At 35.6% G+C, this 18,797-nt stretch overlaps 1 protein-coding gene across 1 annotated transcript in view; it reads right to left on the bottom strand.

The window, feature by feature from the left end:
• The window catches only part of LOC308684408 (carbohydrate sulfotransferase 8), a 61,327-nt gene that overhangs the window by 32,714 nt on the left and 9,816 nt on the right, over nt 1–18,797 (bottom strand). Inside the window, exon 2 of the mRNA XM_081355610.1 lies at nt 10,446–10,654. Within this exon, the coding sequence (XP_081211736.1) occupies nt 10,446–10,620 (175 nt within the window). The 5' untranslated portion in view covers nt 10,621–10,654. The remainder of the gene's footprint in view (nt 1–10,445; nt 10,655–18,797) is intronic.

Genomic DNA, 18,797 nt, shown 5'->3' on the forward strand with positions numbered 1-18,797 from the left:
TCATAACTCGAAAACGGAAAGTCGTTGCGCGCTCAAATTTTGATGGTGAGGACCTCTCCGGGCTCTTGATCGAAACGTGTCGTCGCGGGCCTCGGGAGCGCGCCCCCCGCGCATCGCGAATCCGCGGGACCCCCGATTTTGAGCGGCCATTACTCCCGACCCAGACCACCCCGAACATTGTGTGAGAGCTCGTTGGAAAGGGCGCGTCCTTGGCTAGCTTCGATTCAAATGTGGTGTTATTTGCCCTGGGCATTCCAGAGATAATAGCCCGAACAGATATGCCTTATAACAGTCATAACTCCCAGCCCCAATCGCCCAAAAACACCTTGATGGTCTCATTCAACAGGGCTCCTCAAGCACTATATATGCTCTGAGTTTCAGAATTTTTCGCCTTTTGGTTCCTGAGATATAAGTAAAAAAATTAATTCCCATTCATTCATTCAAACACTTCAACTGTAAAATGTAAGCTATAATACCACTGTTGTCCACTAGAGGGAGCAGCAGGATTACGCATGATCTTTTAATTCGCTTCAGTATTGGGAAATAAACAAATGCTTTAAGAAGCAATCTTTTTTATTATGATGTTTTTTTTTTATTATGATATTTGTATATATTTTTTTTTATTATGATTATGAACGGTTTGATTGACATTAGTGATTCTTGAGGCAAAGTTGTTCAAGATGAGGAGATGAAGATATTTTCACAATATCACATCCTAAAAACATTGAAAACATATTTGTCTTTGTGTGTGTGTGTGTGTTTGTGTGTGTGTGTGTCTGTGTGTGTAAGCATGCTTAATGGAAAGAACATGGAGAAACTGCTTTGTTTTACTGGTGGATAAAAAAAGTCTTTCAAATGAAAGTGAGTCAATTAGTGGTCTTCTACTGCCCTCTGCAGGACATTCTACTTAATAAAATATTTTCATCTGTGCTTTTGCATTAGTTTTTGGACTATATCAAATTACTTGCATGAAAATCACCTATTATAACACAGTCATGTTTTGTCAAAGTTTATCACTTCATTTTTACTGAGCTCTCAGTTTGAACAATTCTGCCTCTCAGTGATTAATTTGAAATCTGAAAATGGTGTTATACAGAGGAGATTTGCAATTATCATTTTGTTACCTATCTTTTATTTTAAATATCTACATCTACAACAAAATGTGTGTGCATGTGTGTGTTCAAGCATGTATTAAGTATTATTGTTTAAGTATTATTGTTTTCATTTACATTTTAACCACCAGAAGAAGAACACTCATTGGTTCATTCTGCTCACTAAAATTATTATTTTTCATTTTTTTTTCCATTTGAAATATTTTTTAAACTTAATAAAATCATTAAAATAACATTTCAAATCATATTTTGTCTGTTTATAAATCCCACAGACTCACACTGGCTGCAATACTAATGTTTTTGTAAAACACAGACCTGATAGTCTAATCTGTGTGTATTGTGCATATATTATTGATATAATTACTATTGCAAATCATGTTATTGTAACTCATATCTTAATAGAATATTATTTGTAATTTTAATTCTTTATTTCTTAATTGTTTTTTTATGATTACTACAGATATTATCACCAAAGATATCAACTACACCTTCACTTTTAGTATTGACACGCTGCACACACAGCACAATCACACACTCACTAATGCATTCAAATAAATGTAATCTTACTGTGCTACTTTATTTGTACATGATTAGAATGAACAGAAATCTAAGAATATTTTTCTTCTTTTGTTAAAGCCATTTCAGACTCCAAGTAAGCATTATATTACTAATCATCTATTTTAAAGGTGCCATACAATTGAAAACTGTATTTATCTTGGCATAGTTGAATGATAAGAGTTCTGGACATGGAACTGACATACCGTGAGCCTCAAACACCATTGTTTCCTCCTTCATGTGTAAATCTCCTGTTTGCAAAAGACCGCTGAAAAATGAGTGAATCCCACCATAACACCGACTGTGACGTTGGAGTCAGGATCATTAATATTTATACCCCCCAAATTTGCATTTTCCAGTCCATGTTCTAGGCCAGGCAGTGTTAATGTGGACCTGCACAGCCGAATCATCAGAAGATCTGCAGGTGTTGTGAAGAAGCAAGCAAGGACAATAGTGAAAATGGCAGATCATGGATATAAATGTTATGTCTGAGGCTGTGCTGCGGATTTGAGAACTTTTCATTCCCTTCCCACAAAAGAGAACTGTCAACAGGCATGGTTGATGTTTACAACAGGATACCTCACCATTTTAATTCAAAGCTGTTAGTTTGCTCTGCCCATTTTACCCCAGACAGTTTTTCTAACCTGGGACAATATCAAGCAGGTTTCGCTCATCGTTTGATACTCAAGAAGGGGGCAGTTCCAACTAATGTTATATTTCCATTACAACCCCTACCGCAAGCAGAAAGTAACATTAGTGATTTTATCCACTACTTGACTGTTGAAGACATTTCTGTTTCAGAGATATCAGAGAACAATTTAAAATATATCAATGCATTCTACAGCACCTTTAAAATAATTATTTAAAATGGAGATCAGGCCATAACATCACAAAAACATGAAAAGGGCTATAACCACCTGACCATTAGTTCGATTGACTTTAAAATTGGTATGCAGTGTCTTGGTCCAAGGTGCCATGTATGTCTATGCCGCCATCGGCCAATAAAGTTTGTGCACCTCTTAGACAAGGTTAACGAAGGCCGATTGGAACGAAACTCGGTGGGCATGTTCGACTCGTGGCCCTAGAGGTCTGTAAGAATTTTGAAAGAAATCAGCCACTAGTTGGCGCTAACAGGTTTTACTGCTCTGTAATCACGTGATGCGTGTCATTTGATAGATCTCCTCATACTGAACAACTTTGCCTCAAAAACTACTGCTGTCAATTAATTTGTTCATTAAATACTTGCGATTACGTTAAAAACCTACTTTTGCAAACTAGTCCTATGTTTTTCACCCGATCGGAAATATACCAGTGCAGTACAATTCTCTGGAAGCTCTAGATCAATAATTATATAAAAAACTTAAACTTTACCCATTGGGTAGCCATAATAGGATCATTTAGAAAATGTGTATGGCAAAAAAACACTCAAAAGCCTGTAAATCCTAAACGAAAACTCAGACAACTCACTAAACTGCCTTATGTGCTTAAAGACCCTAAATGCTTGAACCCCGCTAAATGCTGCTTGCAGCTTTAATTGTTGTTGTTTTTTTGCCCACAAAATGTATTCTCGTCACTTCATAACATAAAGTTAAACCACTGTAGTCGTTTACACTATTTCAACGATGTCTGTTCTACCTTTCTGGCCCTTGAAAGTGGTAATAACGTTGCAGTCTATGAGGGGCCAGAAAGCTCTCAGATTTTATTAAAAAAAAATCTTGATCCAAAGGTGAACGAGGGTCTTACGGGTTTGGAGCGACATGAGGGTGAGTAATTCATGATAGAAATGTCATTTTTGGGAGAACTAGGCTAACCCTTTAAACTGAAGACAGATTGCATGAACTAGGAACTGGAGTCCAGGAAGTCTACTGACAATTTGAGAAATACAATAATTACAAAATGTATTTTAACTGTGAGAAATAAAAAATACACTTTTGAATGGTTTTCTGGGGGAAAAAAGACTTGAACTAAATTTAAAATGTTTCTCTTATAATCTCACATAAAAAAGAAGATATACTAACTTAACACAAAGTAAATATTTTCCAAACAATATTTAAATAATTTATTTGGCTTTAGTGAATAATTTAATTTAGGAAATTTTTGGATTTTTTCTTTGCCAACTATCCTCTAAACCCTAATTCAATTTTTAATGAATGCAGTAAAGTTTAGTAGCAATATTAAAAAAACTAATTCTTCTTTTCTAAAATTGAAAAACCCCACAGGCCCTTAACAGTTTGAAATACCTCTGAGCCAAAACTTAGTCTGAACCGCAGCTTCCCTGCCAATGATTCGGGGTCCACAGAGACAGCTGTCATTGACTGGGCGGGTTGGATCAGAGGGTATGGAGAGACAGATCAATCAGCACAGGAGAGATGAAACTGAATAGACTCCCTTTTCAGGGCACTATTGAACTGTTATTCAGCTTCCCCACCAATGACTGCTTACACAATCCCTCAGTCAATAGTAACGTAAGATTCAATCATCTCAGGTTAGTCATTCCCTAATTAGATTCTAATGCGCCAAAGAGCTCTACTTTTTAAAAACGTCTCAAATGTAATGCATTTAGAGAAGTTCCACATATCTATTGTTTGTGTCTTGTCAAGCATTTGAGCTCCAGGCTCATGTAAATGTTCAATTACTGAGGAAGCCACTGAATTCTGTCTCTGTGATCTGACAGGAATGACAACTTACATGAAAAGGTTACAGTAAAAGTGTGTAAAAGTCTGTTTTATTTGTATTAAAATGATTTCTATTAAAACTGAACTTGACAATGTCTCTGAGGGAGTTACCACAATAAACAAAAATACACGCCTAGCCATAAATGTGTTTAAAAACATTTCTCAGTAAACCAATTTGATTTAAAATGAAATGTTAAATACTGCATCAACAAACAGCAGTGAGGTTGACAGGCAAATTTCCTTTAAGACTTTCTGTAGAGTTTTTCATTGACCTACATTTCCGAGAGATAACATTGCAATATCTCCCCTGCGTATCTCACAATCAGTACAATATCGTCCTCATGAGCTTCCATGCTCAGCTAACAATTTCCCGTGTCGCGAGATGGAAACAGACAATATTAGCTGCTTTGATGGCTCTGCAGGGAAGACACAGTGAGTTTTAAAGCCCACTTCACCACATGCTAGCACTTCAAATAAACCGAAAAATGCCAGTAATCAAACCTAGTGTAAGCTCTCGGCGAGGACAACTGTAGTGTATGCTAGGACATCACCTTGCCAGAGTCCTCTGGTTGTTTTACTGGAGCTGCAAAATTCAATAAATAGCCTAATTGCTGGTACTGTAAAAAAAAAAGATGTATGCAGGTTTTTTTTTATGTAGATGTATGTATCTATCTATATACATATATATACATATTTATAAGAACACTATTATGCATGCCAGAAAAGTAGTTGGCGATCACCGTGTAAAGACTACGTGCCTGCACACACACGTGCTTTTACTCTGGTGCACTAGAGCCGAACGCACATGCATATAGACACAAATTACATAATTTATAATATTTTTTTGGTCCGATTTTCATTCTAAGGATGTTAATCTTGATAATACTGTATTATTACTTTGTCTTCTGAGTAAATTTCATCTTCAAAAGCCAGAAACATTCACTGTAATCCCAATTTTAGAATGTTTTCCTCTGATATAAAGTCCCTTTTTAATTCCTTTAAGAAAATGTCAAAACCTTTGAACACAAAGGCTTCGAAAAAAATTCTAAACAGATTTATGTTTTTGTAGTTTACACAGAGATGATAAGGGCTTCGTTTTCAAAAACTTGCACTTAGAAACCCGTTTTCATAAGTTTGCGTTTTCAGGCCACCAAAACGCAGTTGTCGTGTAAATGAACGGATTTTAGTTGATGAATTTTATGAATAAACTAAATGTTGATGAAGCTGTAAGTTGATGAATAAAATGTATTTTTAGTTGAAAACGGTGTTGTGTAAATGGCCCCTTTGTCTGTTCATTTGTCTGTTCTTGTTTATACAAGAGGGAGCTGTGTGTTCTGATTCTGTGTGTTCTGTTCCTCTCATGTTAATTACAGTAGGTTAATTATCTGAACGTGCTCCTCCCAAACTTTGTTAATCAAACATTAAAATGTGCTATTTATTATGTATTTTGATGTGCTGAATTAAAATATGTATCAATTAAAACAACTGATTGGCTACTGTTTCCAAGATATTTAGGTCTATGTATATTGTTGTGGCGAGGGGGGCGTGGTTCAGCGAGGTCTGCAACGGGAGAGAGAGACAGGAGAGGAGCGGTGTGTAGGTCAAGTGCAAATGGCAAACAACTGTGTCTTGTTTCAGTAATTGGCATGGAGAGACAGGATAAAAGCCACCAGGAAATGGATACAGAGGGAGAGAGACTGGACTGAGGCCCTGTTTACACGTACATGGTTATTTTGAAAAACGGAGGCATTTCCCTTCGGTTGTGCCCCTCGTTTACACGCAAACGGAGAATTCACCTCTGAAAACGATTCTTTCTAAAAACTCCGGCCAGAGTGGAGATTTTGGAAAACTCTGTTTGCACGTTTGCATGGAAACTGAGAAAAACTGAGTTTTAGGCAGTCGACGTCACAGTATGCGACAGAACTTGCACTTGCACAAAGGTGCAACCTATATTTTCGGGATTCTGATTGGCTAACATGGGCTTGAGCTTCTCGTTACACTGCCACCTGCAGGTATGGCATGCTCTTGACGGCATATACACAGGTTTGTGTAAACGAACACTTTTCTGAAAACGGAGAGGGTGAAATGTCCGTTTATGAAAATAACCGGCCACGTGTTAACGTAGCCTGAGAACTAAAGACTGGAAACACAAGTGCTGCAGTGAAAGAGTTGATTTTAAGCCCTATTCGCACAGGTTAAGTATTCCCTGGTGACCTCTAGTTATTTGTAATAATTGCGGAGGTTGTCTGTGATCTTAATCCTGTGCGAATCGGCCATGTCTGTAATCTGTAAAGTAAAAATTCCCCCGCAAATGATCTACCATATTTCACCAAACACAGAGGTCCTGTGATAATATTAGTCCTGTGCGAATCGGCATCTCTGTAATTTGGCGGGGTAGTTTATAAAGGTTTTTGTTTCCTGTGTGCTTTTTTTATCCATCTTTCGCAAAGAATGGAGGCTGCGTTGGAGTGTTTTGATAGTATTTTGGGTGCTGGGTCATATCGCTATACACCATGATACGATACAACTATACAGTTTGCAGAAAGAGAAAGCTGAAAACCATCAGAAGAGCAAAAATAATTGGAGATGGATGACATGTATAGCAGCATGTGGTAAGGAACATTCTTCCGTTTATGATATATCATACAGCTAGACCTATAATAACGACAAGACATTTCCAAGCAATAATAGCCTTTAGACATCATATCCGGGAGATAAGTCAGTAATTTCGAGTAAAATCACAGGCTTCGTTTATCCCGTGCGAATGCGCCACACGAAATTAAGATGTGGGGGGGGTCTTTGAATTTCTAAATCACACGAGGTCCCCAGATAATAATAATCCAGTACGAATAGGGCTTTATTGTTATTTGCACAGAGCGCAACCTTTTGTTTGTGATTTCTTGGAATTACTTTAATAAAACGCACAAGTCTCAGTCAGCTGACCCCGTCTTCTTCCTTCCTCACACTGAAATCATGACAATTGTGTAGATCAGCCTTTCTCAAACTTTTTTCAGTCAGGGCACCTTTCAGAAGTGCATAAAATCTCAAGGCACCCCAGTGTAAAATATAATTAAAAAACACTGCATAACCCAAATGCAAATGCAAATTTTATATATATATATATATATATATATATATATATATATATATATATATATATATATATATATATATATATATATATTTATCTAAAATTAATTGACAATTTTATTAATCCGTTCATAATATGTTTAACCCTTTCACACGTAAATTTAATATATTCTGGCTGATCCCCCCAGCGTGAGTTTTTCAAGGGGACCGTTATTTAGAATGTGTCACTTTATGGTTTCCATGGTGACGCGTCATTGCTTGTCACGTGACACACCAGCAACAACAGAGATGAATGAATTATGATCTGCTTTTATGTCATTTTTACTTTTTTATTCAAAATATTCACAAATTTGTTAGATATGGCATGAAATATCTGATATTCCGATTGTCAAATATATGCAAGTGGAAGTATTTTGTTTTTTGAACACCATTATAACGATCGCGTTAGTTGAGCTGTATGCGCGCGGGCGCCGCCATGTTAGTTTGTGCCGCAGACGCAGTTCAGAGAATCGGATCTGTTGGATTTACAACAAGTGAATTCATCCACTTCTCCCGAAATACATAAAAGTAAGTGCCAGGTGAACTGGGAGAAGAATAGAGTAAATTTTAAAGTTACTTACACAATGTGTATCTGATATGAATAAAACTAATTATAATATAAATTATTATTATTGCCTCATCCTTTGACATCAGTGTGTATTTTACAAACTCTAAATGTCTGAAACCTAAAACAAACATTATGTGGATGAAAACACTGAAAAGTTGTGATATATGACAGCTGAGCGCGCCTGTCTCTGGCTCAGCGCCAGCCAACGCGCGAAAGCACATTTGAATTTAGCAGTTGATCACGTCATGCACTGACCGTTCTAATCACACCGGTGCTCCAGGGACCAGCCTAGACTGATCGTACGTGCGAAAGGGTTAAAAGAAGAAGAATGTATTTATGTAAATTCAAATATATTTATATATGAAATGTCAGATTTTTTTTTTTTTTTTTTAGCCTACGTAATTTTTTGGCGGCACCCCTGACACAGTCAGGGGGCACCCCAGTGTGCCGCGGCACCCACTTTGAGAAAGGCTGGTGTAGATAGTACCTGTCACCTTTCCTCTTTATGTAACACTTTAAAAATGAGCAAAATGGTTAATTATGGTTAATGCAAAAAACTATTATGTACATGGTTTAATCCTATTCAGTGTCTGAGCTTCTTGGCTTGTCTCTTGTATTCATTCATGGGCTCAACTTACTCTTTCCGAAGTTATCTCCAGTTTACACAAGTACAAGGCATCTCTGCTCTCTTTAGCAAACAAAAATGTGTCCCTTTGCAAGATCAAAACACTGACTAATAAGAGAGAGCACAACGCTGTATGACAGGGGTGCAAAACTCTGTTCCTGGAGGGCCACAGCTTTAACCCTAATTAAACACACCTGATCCAGCTCATCATGTCCTTCAGGCTAATTTAAAAACTACAGGTACAGTGTGTGTGTGTGTGTGTGTTTGAGCAGGGTTGGAACTAAAATCTGCAGGGCGGTGGCCCTCCAGGAATTAAGTTTTGCATCCCCTGCTATATGATTTCTAGAGCTGATATAGGGCAATTTGTTCAGCAGAGTGATGTAAGCTGTGTTATGATTGGATCATCCATCCTTCTAGGACCAACATGATACAATTCATATCATGTACTGTATGACGCAATACCAGCTTCAGATTACATTGCATTATTCATTGTTTTGCCTAAAAAGCAAAGTACTTTCCAAACTCAGTTATAGATTTATTCATAGATCCAGTCAAAGATGTATTTTAGTCATTTCTGGTATATAATGAGATCCCCTCCCTTTATAACTCACTTATTCTCCGCCATTCCCAAAGCATGGGTCGTCATACTGACCCGATAGCACATCTTGAAAACTAGCACCAATCAGCAATTTTAAGCATAATTTTTGTTCTCAGTGAACCAAAATTAGTAAAATTTGACTACATTTATTACAGAAGCATTTTGGCTGTAGACCAGTGTATTTAAATGCTTCGTTTTATGATCAAAGCTCTGTAGTTTTCATTGTGGCGGCAAAATATAACGCAATGAAATACAAAAATGATTAAGAAATGAACACATAAATGTTCCTCAAAAGCCTATCATAGTAGATTTTTCTACAAAATGATATATGGATAAGTTACTTCAGTCTAGTAAGTGTTTGTCACGATTATTCTTAGTTTCACCCTCATGGACTCTTAGTTTGTTTACCTTCAGTCACATCTCCTTCGTTCTTTCAAAGTTTCCCGCCACTTGTTTCTTGTCTCCTAGGTTACTCACTGCGTTCTAGTTTGTTTCTATGGTTACTCACCAGTTACCTCGTTTGTATCACCTGTGTTAATCCAATCATCTTTGTTTTCACTTAGTATATATTTATGTTTCTCGTTAATGCTTTAGTTCAGTTTGGTGTTGTTATCTTTCAATCAATAAACTCTGTTCACTTTTATCTTTGTCTTCACGTCCTGCCTACACAACGCATCTAAAATATTACTAACAATAATAGTTGTTCTTGTGTTTCAAATCTGTAAAATATTCATAGCAAAAAGACACGTGAAACACAACCTGAAGTGGATGTTTTTACAATTATACTAAAAGGTCTTTTTACTAAAAAGTATAAACTACTGTATCAATCAGACTACAAGTGAAGACATGTAGTAGATTGTATACAATCTACTTTTTTATTTGATATATTCTATTTAAAAAATGTGTTGGTTACTTTTAAATTCTAATAAAGATGTTTTCCATCTGTTGTTTCCATCCAAGTGTTGCAGGATATCTCTGTTGATCCGATCCATGCACTTTGTGAGTCGTATTTAGTCATAATTAATAATATTTCTTGAATGAAAATACTTCATTTTGATGCTATCACATGAAGCACGTATTTAGACAACCAGGCAAAACATTTTAACAGTGCGAACACTTTCTTTATAAAATAAAACTGAAATAGCAAGACTGCATAAAAGACTGAGACACATGTTAGACAGACCTTGGTTTTGTTGCTGGAGTGTCTCTGTGAGGTCCTGTAGATGTAACAGAAGAAGACTTCCAGCGCCTAACAGCAGCAGGAACCAGAAGGAGCAGGGGATTCTCATGACTGTGGCGAGTAGGGACCTCCTTCTGCCTCCACAGCCGGCCTCCAGCACCCTACACTCTACCCACATCACGGCCTGTGACGCACGGCCCTGGCGGTGGGACCTACACACACACACAGAAAAAACACTTCAACAGTGCCTTAGCAACCAAGGCCGTCGTGACTGCTTTACTTCTGTAAGATAAGCTAGTGGTTTTAGAGTCTGGAATTAGAATTGTTAAGAGTTCTTTTAAAGCAAGCACCTAGCAACAACCTAGGACACCCTAGCAACCACCCAGAACATTCTTGGCAATTTTTTCATTCGCAAGCAGCACTCTTCTTTTTTTCTTTTTTTTAAATGAAAAAGAAAAAAAATCTAGTTAAATCTCCTGTTGGGAACTGTTGAAAACTTGTATTAGTTTTAGTAAGTTACAAATTGAAAAGGACAATGGGGCGTTTGCATTTGTGAATGTTTATTTCTGTATCTCACGCTACAATGTGCATGCATTTATATTTAGCGTGTTGTGTTTTCGCAGATTTATCTGATGAATATTCTGCTGACTGCAAGGTCCCATTTCCCGCAAGACAGAGAATAAGAAAGAGAGAAAGGGAGACACAGTTGTTTGTGGAGTGTGTGTGTGTGCCAGGTCTGCTGTTCTCAGCAGGTGAGAGCAGCGTAAGGAATCATGTGCTGAGCCTATAGGGACCTGAAGCCTACACAAAACATCTTGCCCTGCCTGTTCCATGTGTATCTTCTACACACTGTGAGATTAGACGACCCACACAAACATAAATTCTTATTACAAACATTCATCATACACTGTGCTTTTTGGAGCTTAACACCAAACAAATCTGGAGCACCGAGGAGGAAGTCATAAACTGATTACTGAATTAATAGACTGAATTAATTTGCTTTTAACATTATTAATAGGACTGTGCATAATAATATTAATTCCACATTAAATGGCACTTTTCCACAAACAGGCTACAAAATAGCACCTGAAACTCTTTTTCAACAAATAGTCAGTGGAAGGAAGTGCTTAACCTTCAGAAAATAACTGAAGGAGGTCTTACTAAATTTAAACTGCACCACTGTTTGGTCCCAGACTAGCCAAACTACCCTAAAAGCCTATTGAGAGGCTTTATAACCATGCCCTAAAAATTTTAGATAAAAAGCCCATTCGATTCCATCACTGTTACATTTTAAGTAAACATAAAATCTTAAGCTTTGTTAATTTTGTTAATCTTAGACACATAAAGTTGTTTTTAAATGTTTGACTGGACTTGCACCTGAGCCACTTTGTAAATTTGTGAACAGGCTGAAACCCTCCAGATCAACTAGAGCTGCTACATGTGGAGACTGTAAAGTTCCATTTTGTAAAACATCTTTTGCCCAAAATGTTTTTTCTGTGAAAGGAGCCAATTTGTGGAACTGGCTATTTCCTACAAATATAAAGACTTTAACTAAACTGTCCACCTTTAAAAAATGAACAAAAGCCTGGTTCATACAGCAGCAGCAGTGTGATCATGCCATATGAGATCTATAGCTGTGTGTATGTGAGGTGTGCATCTGTGTGAGTTCGAGTGAATGTGTTTATTTACTACACTTATTTTTATTGGTGCTAACTGGTTTCTGGACATTTTATTGTGTTCACTGTAAAAGTTTTTACTTCTTTATTATCTTAACTGTTAAAAGCCCTTCTAGGGACAGGTGTTGCGAATTAGCCATGGCTATAAACACTGTGATACAGGCATCGGATTGTTCTTTATGTAATAATCTATGTTTTTTTTGTATCTGTCCCTATTCAAATAAACAGCAAATAAAATAAATAAAAAATTTCATTCACTTCATATGAGGTTTACAAACCAATTTGTGACATGTCTAAATAAACCATGGTTTGTGTGATTTTCAACCAGTAAACTTTACTGGTAAACTTTACTTTATATATATTAAAATTATATTAATCAACAGTTTCCAGTTTGAATTTAATAAAAAAATGTATCGTAAGTGGTTGCACACAATTGATTTTAGCTACATTTAAACAAATGTATTAACTAAAATTGATTAAGTTCAACTTAATGCATTTGTTTAAATGTAGCTAAAATCAATTGTACTGTAAAATTGTAAAAATCAACTGTTTTCAACATTGATAATGTTTTATTGATCAATTGATAAAAGAAATGTTTCTTGAGCACCAAATATTAGAATGATATTCCCGCCATGCTGTAGAAAGAGTCCAAATGATGATTTCTAGGGTGTTACAATTAGGCATGGGTATCGAGTATCGAGTATCGATTGGAACCGGGACTAGCTTTTCGATTTTCCCGGAATCGTTCAAAAGTTTAAATTTCGATTCCTAGTTTCGATTCACAGTCCGCCGACCGGAAGAAGAAACCGCTGTCTAAGTTACCAATTTGATCATTTCTGGCCCTATTCTGAACTGAAGTAACTACCTAATCGATTTCAAACTGCCAAGTTAACTCGCTGAACACTGACAGGCTGCCATAGCCTTCCCCACATTAGTTAAACATTTGTAAACTGTAACGTACACGGCATGGTAAATGCGTGTATTACTAGCACAGGTGTAAGCGTATATGGATTGTTATGCTAAACTGCGAACCGATACATTATAAGACACTGTGTGAGTTGCCTTAACTCACACAGCGTCTCATAAAATGTATTCAGAGCAAACAACCCTGACGTTAAACCTTAAAAACGTACTTATATGATGTTTTCTTTTTCTTCGGTATCTTGCAAGTTGCAACCATATTCTATCGTCCTCTGCTCGTCCGTTTGAAAACTGCGCGCGATGCGAACGTAAAAAAAAAAAAATCATGAAAACACATTTACACATGCAGAGCTGCCAACTCTCACGCATTCACTGTGGGACACATGCAATTGACACTTTTCATACGCTCTCACGCCACACATCCATTTTCTCACGCACAATAAAATCGCGAAGCAAAGAGGACACGGAGACCGACAGACTAGACAGAGCAGTTACTTTATGATATACAAAAAAAATCTCAGCTCTCAGATTCTGTCAATTTTATTACTAGATTAAAACAATAAATGCCGTTTTGGCACTTGTAAATGTGACGTGACAGATCCCTAGCGCACATGAACCGATCATCTCTACTAGCTAATAGTAAAAAAAACACGTTAAAGATACAGTACAACTTACCGAAATGTATATTCCTCATACATAATATCGATCAATCAGTGTTTTTTATCAGCGTGAAGAGGTCAATAACATAGCTGGAGAACAATTATGTCATATTTACCTCAGGAAAGTCATTTAATGAACATATAGGCTATAGCACGTAGTTGGCAAGAAAAAAAGAGCTATAAAGAGTATTTTGCTGTACTGTATTACATATTTATTATATTTTTTACTTGTATCATTAAATAAAGTTGTTATTATAATAAAAAAACGCATTACATTTAATATGAGTTATTTTTAACCTTAAATAATACTGCCAGCTGATAGGGCTCTCTGTATGTTTACAGCATTAGGCTAGGTGAGTTGTGTTTTTTTTCTTGAGAAAAATGAACGCCCATCTTGAGTAGCCTACCTAATATTTATCCAAATTAGTCAATATTAAATCAAATCACAAAAATTGAATTGAAATAATAAAAAAGCGTAGCTTACCAGAAATTGTACCATGTAAACATTGTAACATGTTGTCACTAAACCTAATAACATTCAGTTTAGTTACTAAAATGTTAGTGACAATCACAATACACTTATTGTGATGCAAATTTTTTTATATTTCAATTGATGGAGAAGGTCAGACTATTTCCTTCAGAAAGACCGTTGGTTAGCTAGCTCATTTAAAATGTCCTAAAATTTTTTGTTTCAAATAGATTTGATATTTATATTGTAGTTGAAAACAGCCCTGTAAGAAATTCATAGTAAAGTTCATAAAAAGTAAAAAGTTCATAGAATTAAAATTGATTTAAACTTTTTTGACCCTGCCTCTTAAAAGAATCGGAATCGAGAATCGTTAGGAACCGGAATCGAAACAAGGAATTGGAATCGGAATCGGAATCGTTCAAATTCAAACGATACCCAACCCTAGTTACAATATTAAAGAATTAAAATCACTTGGTAAGACAGTTGACCACAAAATCTAATTTTTGAAAAGAAAATCATTAAAATTAGCTAACAATTATCATTTTATTTATCTGATAAAGTTCAGAAAGTCCAGAACTAAGTCCAGAACTCTGAGATGGGAAAAAAAAAAAAAATATCACAATTTTAACTGGTCAAGTGTCATCAAAATAAATCAAAGCCCAGCAATTACAGAAATTATATGTAGCACTGTGAATGTGGCTTCATTTGCTTTGCAAAGTCATTTTCATTTGCTTGAAAGCATTTTCCATTCAGCACTTAAATGTAAGTGCTGCATTTTCTACTGTAAAACCGAACATCAAACCTTTGCCAGATGGAAACTGGCCTTATCATCTTCCCACATCAAAACACCAAAATTGCAGCTTGATGTGTACAGTCGCATCTTTGCAGGCAATCACAGCTCAGGTGATGGGGTTAGATTTCTTTAACAACAGCTTTGAGTAAAAAAAACACCCCTTGCACCTGCTCCTTCATCGACGCCCCCTTTCCTTTTATCTGGGCTTGATTGCTTTTCCTTGAATTGGACCACTTCCCCCATTACCCCAGTCCCAGGATATTGCTGATCCCTGACCTGTATGATAGTGGGATTTAAAAAGGTCTTGAGAAGCACAAGGAAACCTGTGGATGTAATCTAGAGCTGTTCTCCTCAGTAAAGCCAGAGGATCTTCTGCTAATGAAAGCAGCTCTCTCACCAGATGCTACCCTGCCATTTAAGATCTTACTTTTGACATTCACTTGTGATTATACTTAAAATTCAAACCCAGGCCAAAAGGGCTTTGTTTTTTCACTTTTTAATAATTATTACTTCTATTAAGCAAACTCTTATGCAACTGTTGTACTTGCCAATTAGTCAGACTTTAATATTCATGTGAAATATGGAAATTAGGTGGTGGATCATTATATATTCTCTAAATTCTCTAAAAATTATTTTAAGCTTCTTTTCAGGTTTATACATCTTAAAGTAGTGATGAATTGATGGATATAAAAAAATACATTGTGAGTAGAAACTAAATATTTTTCCAAATTATATTTCATGAATATCTATAATATATTTTTTCACAGAATAAATTGGTTTTTATACATGAATATACATAGCTTATTATACAGGGGATAATTTTGAAAACCTCTGGCCTTAGTGACGCGAGCCAAAAAGAAAAGTCTTTTCAGGGCCAGAGCAGGTTATTATGACTATGAAAAGCTTCTTTTTTTTGGGGGGGGGGGGGGGGGGGGGTAACGTACACAGATAAATTATGTGCAGACCAGGAACATGTATAAAGATAGTTAATTCTGATTGTTCTGTCTTAAAGTCTAGTCTGAAGTCATATGATACTGTATAATTCAGGTACACCGTAGAGGCTTTTTTCGATCATGTTTGATTGCAACATTTGCAAATTTGGAAGTTGGAACCACATCACAGGCTCGAAAAGACCAGATGTGCTCAATTACCCATGATAAATTAAATCTCTGTATTTACATAAACAGACTAAATCAATTTTGTCTGACTTGTTTAGACAGCTGTTCATTACAAAAGACGTGAAGTTGTGTAGATTGACTATTTACAGATGTAAACTGAGTTCTGCAAAAGTTTAGTTGCTAGTGAAGCTAAGTTAAAAACAGCCTTGAGTCTTATCTACTGGTTCATGTGATCTGTTGAGCTGCTGTATTTGTGTTGTGTCATATTAACATTCATTATGGTGACAGATGGAGGACATATTCGCAAATCAATAAGCTTCCCCACTGTTTCTCCCCCACTTCTCTCTGTCCTTCCTTGCCGAACACATTCATCATTGCTCTGAATATTATACCTGCACTTTTGCAATTATTACCCTGTTGAATCAGTACTCTGAAATTAGAAATGATTAAAACCATTGATCCAGTTTACAACGTTCAAACATAGCAAACCATATTCATTGATTTGTCAACATAATCTGTGTAATCTTATTAAAAAACCAGCATTTATCCCCATTTGCTTTTTTGATGTTATTAATTCCCTTTCCCAGGTAAAATCATTTTAGTACATGGCATGCTGATGATTCTCCATGCATGGGTAGTTTTATTTTGAGAACTGGCTCCGCATTTTTACTGGATTGGGATGTGTCCTATAACCTAAAACTTAAAAAACACGGAAAGCTGAGAGACGACACATGAAATTTTATACGATCATATTTTTTTTTTTAACTCTTGTAAGTTGTCAAATAACTTTTCTCTCTATGTAATTAAAATCAATCCTAACCTACAATATAATAACCTTATTGATCGCCAAAAACTGTCTCTAAACTTGTCTGGAAGCTGGATGACCTAATGATGTCAAATCCTTTGGGTTAATGTATTACTGACCACTAAGGTTATTTACTGGGTTAACTGGACATCAAGTGAGGTTACAGTAAATGTACAGTCTGAATCATAGCAATAGCATATCAGCTAAAAAAATAGAGGGTGAATCAGAGATTTTTACAATGATTGGGCCTTAAAAATCACCCTTTTCAAATCAAATGTAATGTGAATGTAAATGACAAAAAAAACACATTATGCTTACCCAAATGACTTGATTTTACAATAACTTTTCCTCCCTAATCATACTGAAATGGTGAAATAAATCACTCTCACTGCACAGACAGAAATCAATTGATCTTTATGTCTTTGCATTATTAACTTGAATATCAAAAATCTGCTTTTATGCCCACTTGCACATTTATCTTCTATATGTTACATCAAAGGGGAAGATAGCTTATCCTTGAAATATTCTCCAGCCCACTTCCTTAGGTATTACTGGAGTGAATGAAAGATGTCTCATTATAGTGATTCTCTCACACTGAATAAAAATGATACTGCGGCATGCATGTCTCACGGCTCATGCTTTGCAATCATACAAGGCTTTAGGATAGTGATTCCCAACCAACGACAAGCGTACACCAGGGAGTATTATACCTACCAAAAAGAAATACAATACTTACATAAAAAACGTAGATATATAATTAATTAATACATAAAAATTAATAATAATAATTATTAATCATAATCATTATTATTATGGTTGTTGTTGTGATTATTATTTATTAATATAATTGTATTTAATTATCATCGTTTATATATATATATATATATATATATATATATATATATATATATATATATATAGGCTATTTTAATATTATGATGACCGTAAAAGTTTTATCCTTGTCACAAATACTTTTTTATAATTATTATTATTATTAATAATAATACTTCTACTATTACTAATAATGTATTATTATTTAAAAAATAAAATAATAAAAAAGAACAACAACTAAAACAAATTCTATTTAACAACAATTAATCTCGTAACTTTTTAATTAACTTGTTTGAATTTTAATTTAATGAATTAACAATTAATTTGTCCTCAAAAGGTCTCTTACACTTTAGCTACTCTTAAAAAAGGCACAATGTTTTACATGTAACGTGAGCATATTTTTCAGTAAAGTTGATTAGGATCAAATATAAGCCTAATGGCATGTGGGGTTAGTAAGACAAAAAAGGTTGGGAACCACTTTATTCAGTAAAAAAAAAAAATCCTGAATAAAAGTTTTTCTCCAATCTTTCTCCGGTTGCAGTGGAAAGAACCATATTGATTCTTGGGCATGTGTGATATTACCCTATATACGTGGATTAATGGTTAGAGACCCGCCAAAGCCTTTTCATTTACAGATCACAGCATTTTTTCATTAAGTAAAGCGCTCCTAGAACATGATGGAGGAAGGGCTGTGATTACTTGGGGATCAAAGGAAGGATGGAGAGGAAGGTTAAACCTGGTCCTATGTGTACACAGACCCCTCATCCATCAGCGGCTTTCTGCATGGATATACTGAATAATCTGTAAAAAGGGCATGAATCTTTAAAATCTTCTGAATTTCTTTCTCATCTCGTCTCTAAAATCTATTCCCTCCCATTTTGGTTTCATATATCATATACATTACTGGCAGTGTATTTGCAGACAGTTCATTACATTCATTATATATTATATCTTATAATCTATAGATGTCACCCATCAGTAATTACTTGCAGCACGTGATTGTTAAACTGGGATTTAGAGTGATCTGTTTATTACAAAATTACTTGAGAATGTCATGAGATACAAATGATCTTCATCAGTCAT

This window comes from Scardinius erythrophthalmus, assembly GCF_964197995.2.
Source record: "Scardinius erythrophthalmus genome assembly, chromosome: 24".
NCBI classification, from domain to species: Eukaryota; Metazoa; Chordata; class Actinopteri; order Cypriniformes; family Leuciscidae; genus Scardinius; species Scardinius erythrophthalmus.